This window comes from Argentina silus (assembly GCF_951799395.1).
Source record: "Argentina silus genome assembly, chromosome: 11".
Taxonomy (NCBI): domain Eukaryota; kingdom Metazoa; phylum Chordata; class Actinopteri; order Argentiniformes; family Argentinidae; genus Argentina; species Argentina silus.
Genome location: NC_139665.1, coordinates 10,928,222 through 10,943,263, shown reverse-complemented (window position 1 = coordinate 10,943,263; position 15,042 = coordinate 10,928,222). Strand labels below are relative to the sequence as shown.

Here is a 15,042-nt window from a genome sequence, read left to right as displayed (position 1 = left end):
TTTTTTTCACCTCAGTATGATTTCATTTTCTGTCTTTCTCTCTCACACACTCGCACACTCGCACACTCGCACGCGCACACACACACACACACACACACACACACACACACACACACACACACACACACACTGCTATAACCTGAGTGAAAGCATTCCTTTGAAAGTGGCTAAGTATTTTTCTTAGAGCCTGTCTCATGAGCTCACCTCAGGTGGACCATGTGTAAGAGTAGAGTGTGGTTAGTTATGTGCCTTTGGTCCCAGAGGGAAGGAGGTGAGTGTTTACTCATGGAATGGAGGGGCACCGCAGCTAGGCTCAGGTCATCTCTGCTGTGTTTGATGGAGTTGTAGCATGTTGTGGTACTGTAGCTTTTGACAACACACACTGAAGTCACTGAAGAGTGGAGCTCCACTGGTTACCTGACAATACGTCATCGATCAAAAAAACCTGACCAATTCACAAAACTTTTCTATGCAAAGCAGGATTTAATGATTGGAGAGATCAACCACTTCTTCAATTAGATGTTTTCTCTCTCCATGACACCATGTAAAAAGTGCTATACAAAGAAATGGGATTTACTGAATGCTTGAAGTGTGACTAGTTTAGGGGTCTGGATGTGTGTACTAAGTTGGAGTAGGTGGATGGTGTTGAGTGTACATGACCACGTTGATGTTCAGATGGTGACAATAATAATAATAACCCTAACCCTAACCCTAACCCTAACTCATAACCACAAAAGAATCCCCAAAATAACACAATAAGAATTGTTAGGTTAAACAGGTTAGATGGATAGAGGGTGCAGCACAGTTGTCATGGAAAGGCATTTGTATATTTGTATATGGCCCATCTTGTGTTAATCAGTGCATAAATGCATTAAACTCCATGTACACGATGAGTCAGCCAACTAAATCATCCATTGAGGAATCTTGTCATGGTTCAAATGTGCCTTTGTTATAAACCAAGCGAAAAACATTAGCCAAACCTTGAGTTGAGTACAAACAACTTAAATTCAGTTCAGTTCAATCGAGTGTATGTCATACTGTAATGCAGCTGAACCACACCTTGTTGTAGGCTACAGGTTATTGCCCTGATTGTGAACACTGAAAGTGAGTTTAAGGGGACAGAGAGAAGACGGGAGAGGAGCCTAACATTGCAGAAGAGGTAGGCACCTATGATTATGAACATGAAGGGTCATCTCTAAGGGCTAGGGTTTTAGAGGGTTCATCTAGTGCCTATTGTCTACCATGATGTTTCAGTCACTGAATGCAATACCAGTGAACATGGTCAACTTGTTTCCTGTTCTTGTCCTTTTGTTCTTTGTTTGGCTCAAAGCATTTGGTCAAAATCACTTATAGAAAATATGAGGCAAATTCTCTGAAATGGCAATTGATGCCAATCGTGTTGTGTGAGCAGAATATTTTCAGTAAAGTATCAGAACCTTTTTTTCCTGTTACCGTTAGGTCGAATGAGGCAGACTGAGAGTGCCGGTGGATATTGTGGGCGCGCATATTACTGTATTACACGAAGGACTGTAGCCTATTTTTTATTCAGTGTTCTTTTCCTCTGCGGATTCATGTGCGATTGGTAACTCCATCTGTGCCTATGATTATATTTATATTTACATGTGTATGTTCTGTATATATTCCTATATAATCCCAACACATCCCAATTTAAATATACACATAATGCTTGTCACAGATGAGGCTATATGCTTTTGGCATGGACGTTAGGGAATACGGAGACCCGAATACCAGGTTTATTCGGAATTTGTTTGAGGAAGTTCAACGTTTAGTGATGCAATGTAATGAATGAGCAACTGCGTATCTACTGAAGCCTGTGGTGCTCTCTATTATCTATTTTAGGAATTGAGGTCGGTTATTCTAACGCGGTGCATAGCCCGAGCGGATCTCACAACTGTACGTATCTGGGGTCCGAGGTCCCCCTATGTTGACTGCCGAGGGAAATCCCTCGGTACGGTCTCAACGTTATCCGTTTCCACATTGCGATAATCTCATGGTGAAGCTAAAGTCCTCTACTTCCATACTACCCAGAAAACGTGGAGGCAATTCGTTTTGCATGTGTGCAGCGCGCTCATCAATCCCAATCCCAGTCAAAACACCTGCAGGTAAATGTTCATGCATTACATGCAGGTTTTCCGAAGAAGAAAAGACATGTCTAGTAGATAGTTTTTTTTCTCGTTTGATATATGCGATAGTTTCCCCCCCTTCATGGGGTCTTCTAATCATTATTTAGCCACGTCTCGCCTGTAAAATGGAGTTAATGAAACCTTGTCAACTGAATCGACTGAATGTCCAAAGTGTTATTATTTCTGGGGGGGTTTCAGCACTCTTTCTGTGTCCCTCTGTGATTCCCGGAAAGGTTACATACACTTAACAGTCCAGCCATCTTACTGGTCACATGCAACAACGTTGTCACATGACTGACTGGGGGTGAAAGGGGTTTCCTACCCACCTGACAGTGGCATGGGTGAGGGGAGGGGAGGGGAGAGGAGAGGAGAGGAGAGGATAGGATAGGATAGGGAGAATGCAGAAACACGAGGCGGAAACACAAGCTCTCTGGTTCCCAGAGGTCTACTACAGGTATGCTTTGTGAAACAGGGGCATGCCTCCAGTCAGTCCATGACCACTCCCCCCCAATCCACCACACCCCACACACACCCCATTCCAAGGCTGTAACGGAAACGGGTAGCACAGATACGTTTTGCAGCCATTCCAACTGTCTGGTAAGCTTCTAAACTAGACACTCAGGCTGTAGATATGTAAACCTGCTATATCTCTCTGTATGAGTGTGTGTGTGATAGGTTTTTTGTTTTTGCTCGGTGGCTGCCTCGTTCTCACCCTTCTCTTCTGTGTGTGTGTGTGTGTGTGTGTGTGTGTGTGTGTGTGTGTGTGTGTGTGTGTGTGTGTACAGGGGTGTGTGTGTGTACAGGGGTGTGTGTGTCTCTATCGGATCCAGTCATGTTAGCCCAGTCGGCCAGTCAGGGGGCTGTGTTGCTGAATGGTGCCCTGCCGGAGAAGACTGCTAAGGGGCTGGAGGCAGAGGAGGATGGTCTGCAGGCCCGGGGCCAGTGGGCCAGCAAGACGGAGTTCCTGCTGGCTGTGGCAGGTCAGATTATAGGCCTGGGCAACGTATGGAGGTTTCCCTACCTGTGCTATAAGAACGGAGGAGGTAAGGTGGTGAACACAGGCGGAAGGAGCTTGGCTGATGCTTAGGCATAGATATTACAATTCAGTCTCTCTCTCTCTGAGACATCCTCTCTCTCTCTCTCTCTCTCTCTCTCCCACTCTCTCTCTCTCTCTCTCTCTCTCTCTCTCCCACTCTCTCTCTCTCTCTCTATCTCTCCAGCTCTCTCCCTCTCTCTCTCTCTTTCCTCTTTCTCTCTCTCTCTCCCACTCTCTTTCTCTCTCTCTCTCTCTCTCTCTCTCTCTCTCTCTCTCTCTATCTCTCCCGCTCTCTCCCTCTCTCTCTCTCTCTCTCTCTTTCCTCTTTCTCTCTCTCTCTCTCTCTCTCTCTCTCTCTCTCTCTCTATCATTCTTTCTGCCAAATAACAACCAAGAAGGTCATCAATTGTTTATGTAATAAACTGTGTGAAAATGTATTACACACAGTGCAATCGTGATCTGTAGAATTCCAAACGTCCAGTATGCAAATGAAGACAAGGAAAACAGGAACATATCTTAGTCTCGATCTCCATGTCCCTCCCTCTCTGTCTGTGTGCCTGTAGGGGTGTTCTTTGTGCCCTATCTGCTATTCCTGTTCCTGTGTGGTGTTCCTCTCTTCCTGCTGGAGACTTCTCTCGGACAATACACCAGTTTGGGTGGTGTCAGCGCCTGGAGGAGCATCTGCCCACTGTTCGGCGGTATACCCACACACACACACACACACACACACACACACACACACACACACACACACACCAGGGACGTGCACAGGCACTGCCCCTTTGCCCTGCCTCTCATTGTTTTTGTTCCCCACATTGCATTGCTTTATCTACCAGTACAATATAACATGTACATATTGTGGAATCAAAGCTAAGCTGCAGGCTTGATGATGGGTTTGGTGAACAACACATTGAACCGACAGTACAAGTGACAATTCCTGTGTGTGTGTGTGTGTGTGTGTGTGTGTGTGTGTGTGTGTGTGTGTGTGTGTGTGTGTGTGTGTGTGTGTGTGTGTGTGTCTGTGTGTGTAGGACTGGGCTATGCCAGCCAGATAATGATCCTCCATGGGTGTGTGTACTACATTGTGATCCTGGCCTGGGCTCTGTTCTACCTGGGCCACAGCTTCCAGGAGCTGCTGCCCTGGGCCCACTGCAACAACACCTGGAACACAGGTACCCCCACACACACACACACACACACACACACACACACACACACACACACACACACACACACACACACACACTGTCATGGAAATCTAGGTATTACTAAATACCACGTAGTATTTGGTGAGACTCTGCACAAATAGGCACGTGAACAATATATGTTCTATTGACTTATTTTAATGGTTGCAAGCATGGCAGTCTGTGTCTCAAAAATAGAGAGCCCGAGAAGCATACTTTCAGCCCCCCCCCCCCCCTATTAGTCCACTCAAGTCATAAGCCAAGGGTGACTCTCAGGTCACAGTTGTTATTAATAAACATTCATTACATGTATTAGCAACATTATTAGCACTTACTATCATTTCATAGTACAGATACTTATTGAACCATTACAACACACACACACACACACACACTTCTTTTTTTTTTTTTAACTGTCGTGGCTGTGGTTGGTCTATATCTTTTATCTTTATTTATAGTGTATATGCCTGGGGTCTATGTGGGTGAGTCTATAGTGCATGCATCCTGTACACATGTCTCAACACGCTTCACAGGGAATGAATTATCATTTATGTTGTATTATCCTTTATTTAACCAGAGAAGTCACATTGAGATGTTCATCTCTGCCCTGGCCAAGAACATGAAGAACTCGCCAAACACTTTATTAGGAACACTATACTAATACTGGGTGGGGCCTCCCTTTGCTCTCAAAACAGTCTCAAATCTTCGTGGCATTGATTCCACAAGATGTTGGAAACAGAGATTCTGGTCCATGATGACATGATTTCATCACACAATTTCTGCAGATTATTCAGGTGCACTTTCAAGATGTTAATCTCCCGTTCTACCACATCCCAAAGGTGTTCTATTGGATTCCGATCCGGTGACCGGGAAGGCCACTGAAGAACACTGAACTCATCGTCATATTTATGAAACCAGTTTGAGACGAGTTTTGCTTTGTGACACGGTGCATTATCATGTTGGAAGGAGACATTAGAAGATGGGTCAATTGTGGCCCTGAAGGGATGTACATTGTCAGCAACAATACTCAAATATTCAAGCAATGATTGATTGGTATTAACGGGCCCAAAGTGTGCTAAGAAAACATTCCACACACCTTGAGAAGGTGTACAGGTGTTCCTAACAAAGTGTTCGGTGAGTGTAGATCCATTGCTTGGTAAAAACAGTACATATGTGTGTAGTTTATGTATGTTGTACTATGGTATTGGGTTGGAGTGGTTTGATAACTTGACGAAAGTAGTTGTGCGTTTATGGGGATGTTATAAGGTACGTCCAGGCTAAGGTGGCTCAGTATGGTCCTCTGTGGGTTCTATTCCTGCTGAGACTATATATACTGAAAAATGTATGCACTCATTGAAATGTAAGTCACTTTGGATAAAAGCGTCAGCTAAACAGCATATATTATGTTGTCCTGGTCTCTTGTAGATACCTGTGTGCTGTTTGATGGCCAGGACCTGACAGAGAATGGAAGCAGGCTGTTTGAGAACGCAACCTCCCCCGTCACTGAGTTCTGGGAGTGAGTGTCACCTGCAAGTCTGCAGTTTTATCAGTACGAGTAAACGTCACTTAGGGACATCATAAAGGAAGGGGGACAGAGGCATTACATTGCATCTGTGGGCTGGTATTGGGAGGTGTGAGGTGTTAACAATGGTGTGTTAACAATGGTGTGTTAACAAGCGTTTGTTTGCGGTGTGTGTGTGTGTGTGTGTGTGTGTGTGTGTGTGTGTGCGTGTGTGTGTTTTGGTTTCTCCAGGCGGGAGGTCTTGCAGCTGTCTGGTGGGGTAGAGGAACTGGGTCCAATTAGCTGGAGGCTGGCACTGTGTCTGTTGCTTGTCTGGGTCGTCTGCTACTTCTGTGTGTGGAAGGGTGTCAAATCCACTGGCAAGGTGAGCATACACACACACACACACACACACACACACACACACACACACACACACACACACACACACACACACACACATACACCATCCAAACCAGCCCTCGCAGAGCCCCTAACCCTAATTCCAGATGTATTGCTCATTCAGAGGCTTGGATCTGGAACTTATATAGACTTTAACAATATGACAGTCCAAACAAAGCTTGACCAATCACAACACTTGTCCTGACCTAATCCTATATACAATGCTCTTTTCTATTGTACATGATGTATTTAACCAGAACCCTGAAAGAATAATTATATATGTCATTTAGCTGACGCTTTTATCCAAAGCAACTTACATACATGTGCATACGAGTGCATACATTTCAGTATATATGGTCCCAGCAGGAATCAAACCCACAACCTAAGCGTTGTTAGCGCCATGCTCTACCAACTGAGCCACAGAGGACCACGAAAATGTAATGAGAGGGAAACCAGGTGTGTTTTAGAACGGAGGATTTGGGGGGGGTCATAATACTGTCTCCTTCCACCCAGGTGGTTTACCTCACGGCAACCTTCCCTTACGTGATGCTCGTCATCCTGCTGGTGCGCGGCGTCACTCTGCCTGGCGCTGCCCAGGGGATCATCTACTACCTCAAACCCAACCACACTCGCCTGGCAGACCCACAGGTACCCATCCTCACCCCACGTAGACCCCCCACGCCTTTTCAGAGGGGTACGCGACGTTACCGAATATTCAGATTAGATTAGATTCAACTTTATTGTCATTGTGCAGAGTACAAGTACAGAGACAACGAAATGCAGTTACAAATGTGTTGTCTAGTACGGTGATCCTCACTCTTAGTCCTGGAGAGCCACCCTACAGTTCTCCAGGACCAGGAGGATTGAGGTCACTGAGCTAGTACATTCTCTGCCACATGGAATGATTCATTTGAACAACACTACACATTGTGGGGTGGTTTCCTGGACGTATAGTACCAGTCAAAAGTTTGGACACACCTTCTCATTCAATGGTTTTTCTTTATTTTTATTAGTTTCTACATTGTAGATTAATATTGAAGACATCAAAACTATGAAGGAACACATATGGAATGATGTAGTAAACAAAAACGTGTTCAACAAACCAGAATATGTTTTATGTTTTAGATTCTTCAAAGTAGCCACCTTTTGCTTTGATGACAGCTTTGCACGCTCTTGTCAAGGTGTGTCCAAACTTTTGACTGGTACTGTAGATGAACACAGACCTAGGGGTCGTCTCTGGGTCCGGGAAGTGTCAGTTCAGTAAAAGCAGAGCTCAAACCCGAATATCAGTTTAGTGACTGGTGCTGGATCCCTTGAACTCCACTATGTGAAATGTTGTAAAAACGCCTTGACTGGTTAATTCCCTGATATAGCTATGGAGAGACAATTGAAACTGCTATGAAGGACAGATAGTTACTCATCCATTTGTATTGTTCCTCTAGGTTTGGATGGATGCTGGGACTCAGATCTTCTTCTCCTACGGCATCTGCCTGGGGAGTCTCACCGCTCTGGGCAGCTACAACAAATACAACAACGATTGTCATAAGTGAGACTTGAGTGCCGTTCACACACACGCACGCACACACGCACGCACGCACGCACGCACGCACACACACACACACACACACAGTGAGACTCATAGACTCAACCGCTCACACACAGACACATGGTAGAAGGAACCGAATACACACAAACTTAGCTCACGTAAATGTAGCGGAGGTGGTTTGGAACCACACTTGCGTAACCTTGAGTAACCTTGCCTGAGAAAGACATGCGTCAGCTCTCGGACCAAATGTCTAGGCTTTAAGTTCAGTGGATTTGCTAATGTCTACCATATGTGAGACCAGGGTTTCGAATGTTGCGTCTGTCCCATAAATACCAAGAGGCTGTTTACGAAGTAAACACAGCACATTTTATCCTCTTTCGGTATCCATAGAGGTTGAGGTTGGCGAAAGTTAACCGTACGAGGTGTTACCTGAACCCTCTAGTCCCCAGATGGTTTACGTGAAGAATGTATGGAATGGCAGAGAATATAAGACAAGACTGCACCCCCACCTTGAAGTAAATCCCATAATCCAACCTTGATCTCAATTGACTAAGGGCTAATGTATCTCTTGGATTGATTGATAGATTGATTGATTTTACTGTTGATTTATGTATCCATTGATTGAATGATCACTGAATGCTTTTCTTCTTCTTTTTTTTTGTTGATGAATGAGTTGATCAGTTACCATGTAGACAGCTTTATTCAACTGGCTGACTTATCCTTTCAATTACTGATTCATTCATTCATTTGACTGATTAGTTCACTTCTTGCTTGATTTTTGATTCCCTCAGTATTGAGTCCATGGCTGATTCTCTGTTATTTGATTCCCTGACTGATGAATGGGTTGTCTGTGTGGTTCTTAGGGACTGTTACATGCTGTGCCTCTTGAACAGTGGCACCAGCTTCCTGGCAGGCTTTGCCATCTTCTCAGTCCTGGGCTTCATGGCTCAGGAGCAGGGCGTGGACATTGCAGATGTAGTCCAGTCAGGTAAACAGTGTGTGTGTGTGTGTGTGTGTGTGTGTGTGTGTGTGTGTGTGTGTGTGTGTGTGTGTGTGTGTGTGTGTGTGTGTGTGTGTGTGCTTATATGTGCGTGTGTGCGTTGTATAGATGTGTGTAGTATGTGTGCCTGACTCTTAAATGTGTGTGTTTATCTGTGTGTGTGTCTCTCTCCAGGCCCAGGGTTGGCCTTCATAGCTTACCCTCGGGCTGTAACCATGATGCCTCTGCCTCAGCTGTGGGCTGTGTGCTTCTTCCTCATGATCATCATGCTTGGGCTGGACACCCAGGTATGTGACACTCGCACACAAACAGACACACACACACACACACACACACACACGTGTGTAACAAACTTGCAGTACATTATAATAACACCCCCCCTCTCTCTCTCTCTCTCTCTCTCTCTCTCTCTCTCTCTCTCCAGTTTGTGAGTCTAGAGGCTCTGATGACCTCGCTGACTGACCTCTACCCTACGGTTATCAGGCAGGGTCAGCGAAGAAAGCTGCTGCTGCTGTTGTTGTGTGTGGTCTGTTTCCTGATGAGCCTGGTGATGGTCACCCGGGTGAGTGACTCTGTCTGTCTGTCTGTCTGTCTGTCTGTCTGTCTGTCTGTTTAGATACAGTGCCCTGCGTAAGTTATGAGACAGTGAAGCATTTTCTTTTCTTCTTTTTCCTCTATACTCCAATGGTTTTGGAATATAATCAAACAATTACCATGAGGTTAAAGTAGAGATTCTCAGCTTTTATTTGATGGTACTTGTGAAAATATTGGTTCCACTATTTAGAAATGACAACACTTTGTATACATAGTCACCCTATTTTAGGGCACCATATGAAATGGGACAGATTAATAGAGTGTCCAAATTAAGCACTCATGTTTAGTATTTGGTGGAGAATCCTTTGCATGCAATAACTGCCTGAAGTCTGTGACCCATTGACTGCACCAGATGCTGGGTATCTTCTCTGGTGATGCTCTGCCAGGCCTGTACTGCAGCTATCTTCAGTTGTTTGTTTTTAGGCCTTTTTAATAAAATCTTATCATCAGGAAATGAAATGCATGTTCAGGCCAGTCAAGACATTTCCATTTTATGGAAAGTGAAAAACTCCCTAGTTGCTATGGCAGTATGTTCTGCTTATAATGCTACTGCTACTCATATACTGCTTACACTGCACTACTTATATTATACTGCACTACTTACTGCTCATATATTGCACTACCTGTAGATACTGTTCATTGCACTTTCTGCTATTTTGCACTTCTGGTTAGACGCTAACTGCATTTCGTTGTCTCTGTACTTGTACTCTGCACAATGACAATAATGTTGAATCTAATCTAATCTAATCTAATCTAATGTTTTGGGTCATTGTCTTTCGGTATGATGCAGCGCCATCCAATGAATTTGGAGCCATTTGCTTGTACTCGAGCAGAGACAAAGGGTTAGGGTTAGGGTTACAAAGACAAGTTAGCCAGTTCTAGTAGCAGCTATACATGCCCAAACCATAACACCCCCTCCACCATCTTTCACAGATGAGGTGGTGTGCTGTAAATCTTGGGCAAATCCTTTTTTCTCCAAACGTTCCACTTGCAATCACTCTGGTACATGATCATATTCATCTTACCTGTCCACAAGACCTTTTTCCAGACCTCTGCAGGCTTTGTAGATACACCTGTCAAGCCAGTTGTCCCATCACTTTTGGGTACCCTGAAATAGTGGGGACAATGCATAAAAAGTGTTGTAATTTCTGAATGGTGAATTCAATATATAGACAAATACCTTCAAATAAAAGCTGAGAATCTCTACTTCAAGGCAAATGCTTGACTGTCCCATTACCTACGCGGGGGCACTTTAACTGCCCGTTTGTCCTTCTGCCTCAACTAGACCACAGAGGATCCATAGGAGACCTGACCGCTTTACTAGACATGCTGCAACTGTCTTCTCTCTCTCCCTCTCTCTCTCTCTCTCTCTCTCTCTCTCTCTCTCTCTCTCTCTCTCTCTCTCTGACTCTCCTTCTAGTCTCTATGTGATCTAAATCTATGATGGAATGTGTGTGTGTGTGTGTGTGTGTGTGTGTGTGTCTGTGTGTGTGTGTGTGTGTGTGTGTGTGTGTGTGTGTGTGTGTGTGCGTGTGTGTGTGTGTCTGTGTGTGTGTGTGTGTGTGTGTGTGTGTGTGTGTGTGTGTCTCTGCAGGGTGGTCTGTATGTGTTCCAGATCTACGACCACTACTCGTGCAGCGGAGCCAGTCTGCTGCTCCTGTCCATCTTCCAGTCCGTGGCGGTGGGCTGGGTCTACGGTGAGAAACCCCTCTGCATTCTCTCCCCGGACTTCTCCACACCTCCGTTTTCTGTTCCTTCTCTCCCCGTCTCTCCCCGTCTCTCCCTCCCTTGCTCCCTCAGCTTCTACCCCCCCCCCCCCTCCCTCCCTCCCTCTCTCTCTCCCTCCCTCCCTCCCTCCCTTACCTACATGCCACATTCCAGTCCAGGTCAGTAAATTAATCCGACTGTAGTTCCTTCCACGTCTTGCAGTGTGTGAGATATACAGTATGCGGTGGAGACAGAGCCAGACCTTTTTTTTTTTTTTTTTACGAGGCCCCTGTCCTCCTCGGGGCCCCTAAATCTGCCCACTGCTGCGTCGCCACTCAGTCTCAGCCAGGGGCTGTGGGGAGCCCGCGGTACAGTAGCCGCCTCAGCCTCGGTAGGGAGGTAAATCTACCGCATGACTGTGTCTGATACAGTGGAGCTGTAGAGTAGGGATTGTTTTCATTCGTTTGTATTCGTCTTGGTAAGCTGAGAAAGTTGGATCTTATTCTTGGTTTAGGATAACGGCCCTGGCTGATAGAAAAACACATAGATAGATAGGCACATAAAATACCAATCAGGTTTGCTGGAGTGTGCGTGTGTGTGTGTGTGTGTGTGTGTGTGTGTGTGTGTGTGTGTGTGTGTGTGTGTGTGCGTGCGCGTGCGCGTCTGTGTGTGTGTGTGTGTGTGTGTGTGTGTGTGTGTGTGTGTGTGTGCGCATGTGTGTTAAATGGGTCCTGTGAGACGAGGAGGCTGAGCTTTATTACTCACTGAGCAGTCCTGTGGAGAGCTGTGGAAATGGTCATTTCGACAGCGGTCAGGTCTCCGATGGATCCTCTGTGTTCTTTATGACCGCGGGATTTAAAGGTGGTCTCTCTGACGCAGGTTGTTTCTTGGTCATTGGCCTCGTGGTCTTAAAGGGTGGAGCTCTGGTCCTAGACCTGTAGTCCTCAGTGTGTGGTCGTTAGATGTCAGAACCGTGCTCCGACCTCCGTGGTGCGGTCATCAGAACCTTTCCCAGACCACAGAACCACAAGTGACCCCCCCCCATCCCCCATCTGGGTTTCTCTCGGTCTTTAGGTCCAGACCGGTTCAATGACAACATCAAGGACATGATTGGCTACAGCCCGCTGCCCTTCTTTAAAGTGTGCTGGCGCTACCTGACCCCAGCGGTGTGCACAGTGAGTAACCCCCCCTGACCTTTGACCCCCCTGACCCCTGTGTGTGGTGAGAGTCCCTCTGTGGACATCCCTGCCCCTCTTTTTTTATTTTTCTACAGTTTGGACACACCTTCTCATTCAATGGTTTTTCTTTATTTTTTATTATTTTCTACATTGTAGATTAATATTGAAGACATCAAAACTATGAATGAACACATATGGAATTATGTAGTAAACAAAAACGTGTTAAACAAACCAGAATATGTTTTATATTTTAGATTCTTCAAAGTAGCCACCTTTTGCTTTGAAGACAGCTTTGCACGCTCTTGGCAAGGTGTGTCCAAACTTTTGACTGGTACTGTATCTGTGAATCTCTTATCTGAATCTGATCATCTTTACAATGACGTCTTTAATCAGCGACCTCTGTTTGTGTTTATTTCCTTGTTTAAAGCCTAAATGTTTGCTTGTCGAGATGATAAGCCTGCCTTGCCTTGTGTAATAGTCGCCTATCCGCTGTACACACTGAGTGAATACTGAATTAATCTTTAGCGGAAAAACAGACACAGTATCTATTATGGATCCGGTTGGGACAGCCAACCAACATTGTGTGTGTGTGTGTGTGTGTGTGTGTGTGTGTGTGTGCGCGTCTGTGTGTGTGTGTGTGTGTGTGTGTGCGTCTGTGTGTGTGTGTGTGTGTGTGTGTGTGTGTGTGTGTGTGTGTGCGCGTCTGTGTGTGTGTGTGTGTGCGCGTCTGTGTGTGTGTGTGTGTGTGTGTGCGCGTCTGTGTGTGTGCGCGTCTGTGTGTGTGTGTGCATCTGTGTGTGTGTGTGTGTGTGTGTGTGTGTGTGTGTGTGTGTGTGTGTGTGTGTGTGTGTGTGTGTGCGCATCTGTGTGTGTATGTGTGTGTGTGTTCCCCAGGGGACATTTGTGTTCTCCCTGGTGTGCTGGACCCCTCTGAGCCTGGGGAAGGGGCTGGTGGCTCCTTTTTGGGCCACAGTCCTGGGCTGGCTCCTCACCTTCTCCTCCGTCTCCCTGCTCCCCCTGTGGGCCATCTACACCGTGGCCACCACCCCTGGCAGCCTGGGTCAGGTCAGTACCAGAACCACACACCACCTATCCCTTTGTCATCATTGTTTCCTTTCTTCTATGAATGTTCAGTGTGTGTTGGAAAGTGTGCTGTGTGTATGTGACCCTGATGACCTTTACCTTTCTCTGTTGACCCCTATAGCGCGTTCGCTTGTTGTGTCGTCCAGCCGAGAACTCCCGTCTGGCACAGATGCACAGGTCAAACGGCGCACCGCTCAACTTTGACCACAGTTTGGCTACAATGACGGAGAAACCAAAGGAGCCAAACACAGGCATGCTCTAGGACAGGGGTGTCAAAAGATAGGAACCGGACCATGGGTGGTCCGCGGGTGATTTGCTGGAGAAAGCTACGAGGCTACTGTCACACTGTAATATTGAGCTCTGTGGGCATTCATTTAGTTTTACAAATTATTCATTTTTTTCGTTTTCTTTTTTTTTACCCTGATAAGGTTGCATTTGGTTCAATGCGCTCAGCGACCAACACAAGTTCGACACCGTTGCTCTTGGAGTTTAGACAATGATACAGTCTTATGGCCCTCATGGCCCACCAATCAGATGCAGTGATGGATCAGAATCTGGGGTCAAGGGTTGTTTCCATGGAGTTCAGAGGTTATGTGTTATGTGCTGGCCTCCCCATAGTGTCAATGGGACTTGGCCACCGGGACTTGTTGAGAAAAATGTGTTTATTTTGTATGACGTAGAGGCCATTTTCTCCTCTTTGCCGTTTACATTTTGTAAATGTAGTGAAGCAGTAGCTTCAACAAGGTAGAAGAGCTGGTTATCACTGTTTTTGTCATATCATGTTATACAGTGTGTACTAAAAGGGATACGACAGGAATTTTGTCACTAGTTCTTGAGCTAAAATGGTGGCTTAAGTTATGACTGTATGGTTTGTGGTATAATTAGATGACACAATCCTTAGTTTAAGGCCATCAAACGTGCGGTCTTCTCTGTCACATTTTGAGGACAGTTTTTTGCCTTGTGAGGTGAATAGGTAATAATAAATGTCAAGTTAACGTGTAATAATAAATATTTTCTACGGATAGTTTGGATTTGCGTACCTTCTGTAACCAGCTACAATTTGACAGCAGAGTGGCCTTACCGGCCAGGAGAAATCGATATGCCAATATCGTAACCTATCGAAACATTGGTGTTATTATGGTGTTTTTACTTTTAAACACTATCGCTCCACAATCCCTGCAGGTTTTTCAAGGCCATTATATGCTGTAGTACAGTGAAAATGTCATGTGTAGCTCCTAGTTTACTGCCAAACCTGTTTACACCATAAGAGCCAATGAGGGAGTCGAGGTGGTTTGGTCCAAATAGTCTGTAAATAGTCTGTGAACTTACTTCAGGTTCAAGACAAAAATCCCCATAAATGTTTCCCTATCAAGTAGCTAATGTAAGCATTTTGCAACACAGGCGTACAATCGTTTCTTGTATGTGTTATTTTCTGATGAACTAGCATTTGGTTCTGGTAACCATTTCTCAATTAGGTCTCTTAAGTCAAAACGTAACTCATTTAGAGACTAGGGATAACTTAAAGACGAATCAAATGCTACTTAATTGGAGAAGAAAATGTGTGGTAAATTTATCTTTTATACTTTCTCATAAAAAATTTGAATTAAATGATCTGTGTCTGTACATGTATGTATGGTAATGTACTTGTCCATGCATGTGTGTCTGTG

At 45.3% G+C, this 15,042-nt stretch overlaps 1 protein-coding gene across 2 annotated transcripts; it reads left to right on the top strand.

Moving 5' to 3' along the window:
* The first annotated feature begins 731 nt into the window (after nt 1-731).
* On the top strand, nt 732-14,977 carry LOC310811613 (sodium- and chloride-dependent GABA transporter 2-like). 2 transcript variants are annotated; one of them, XM_083679827.1, is made up of 15 exons: nt 732-1,159; nt 2,930-3,187; nt 3,744-3,878; nt 4,212-4,352; nt 5,790-5,880; nt 6,118-6,250; nt 6,781-6,915; nt 7,710-7,813; nt 8,677-8,801; nt 8,988-9,100; nt 9,238-9,375; nt 11,002-11,104; nt 12,189-12,289; nt 13,187-13,357; nt 13,497-14,977. In XM_083679827.1, exons 2-15 carry the CDS (start codon nt 2,977-2,979, stop codon nt 13,635-13,637), a joined length of 1,842 nt encoding a protein of 613 aa, XP_083535953.1. In that variant the 5' UTR covers nt 732-1,159; nt 2,930-2,976; the 3' UTR covers nt 13,638-14,977. The 2 variants fall into 2 exon arrangements, with proteins under 2 accessions (XP_083535953.1, XP_083535954.1); XM_083679828.1 differs by lacking the exon at nt 732-1,159 and adding an exon at nt 2,533-2,741.
* Nucleotides 14,978-15,042: the final 65 nt, after the last annotated feature.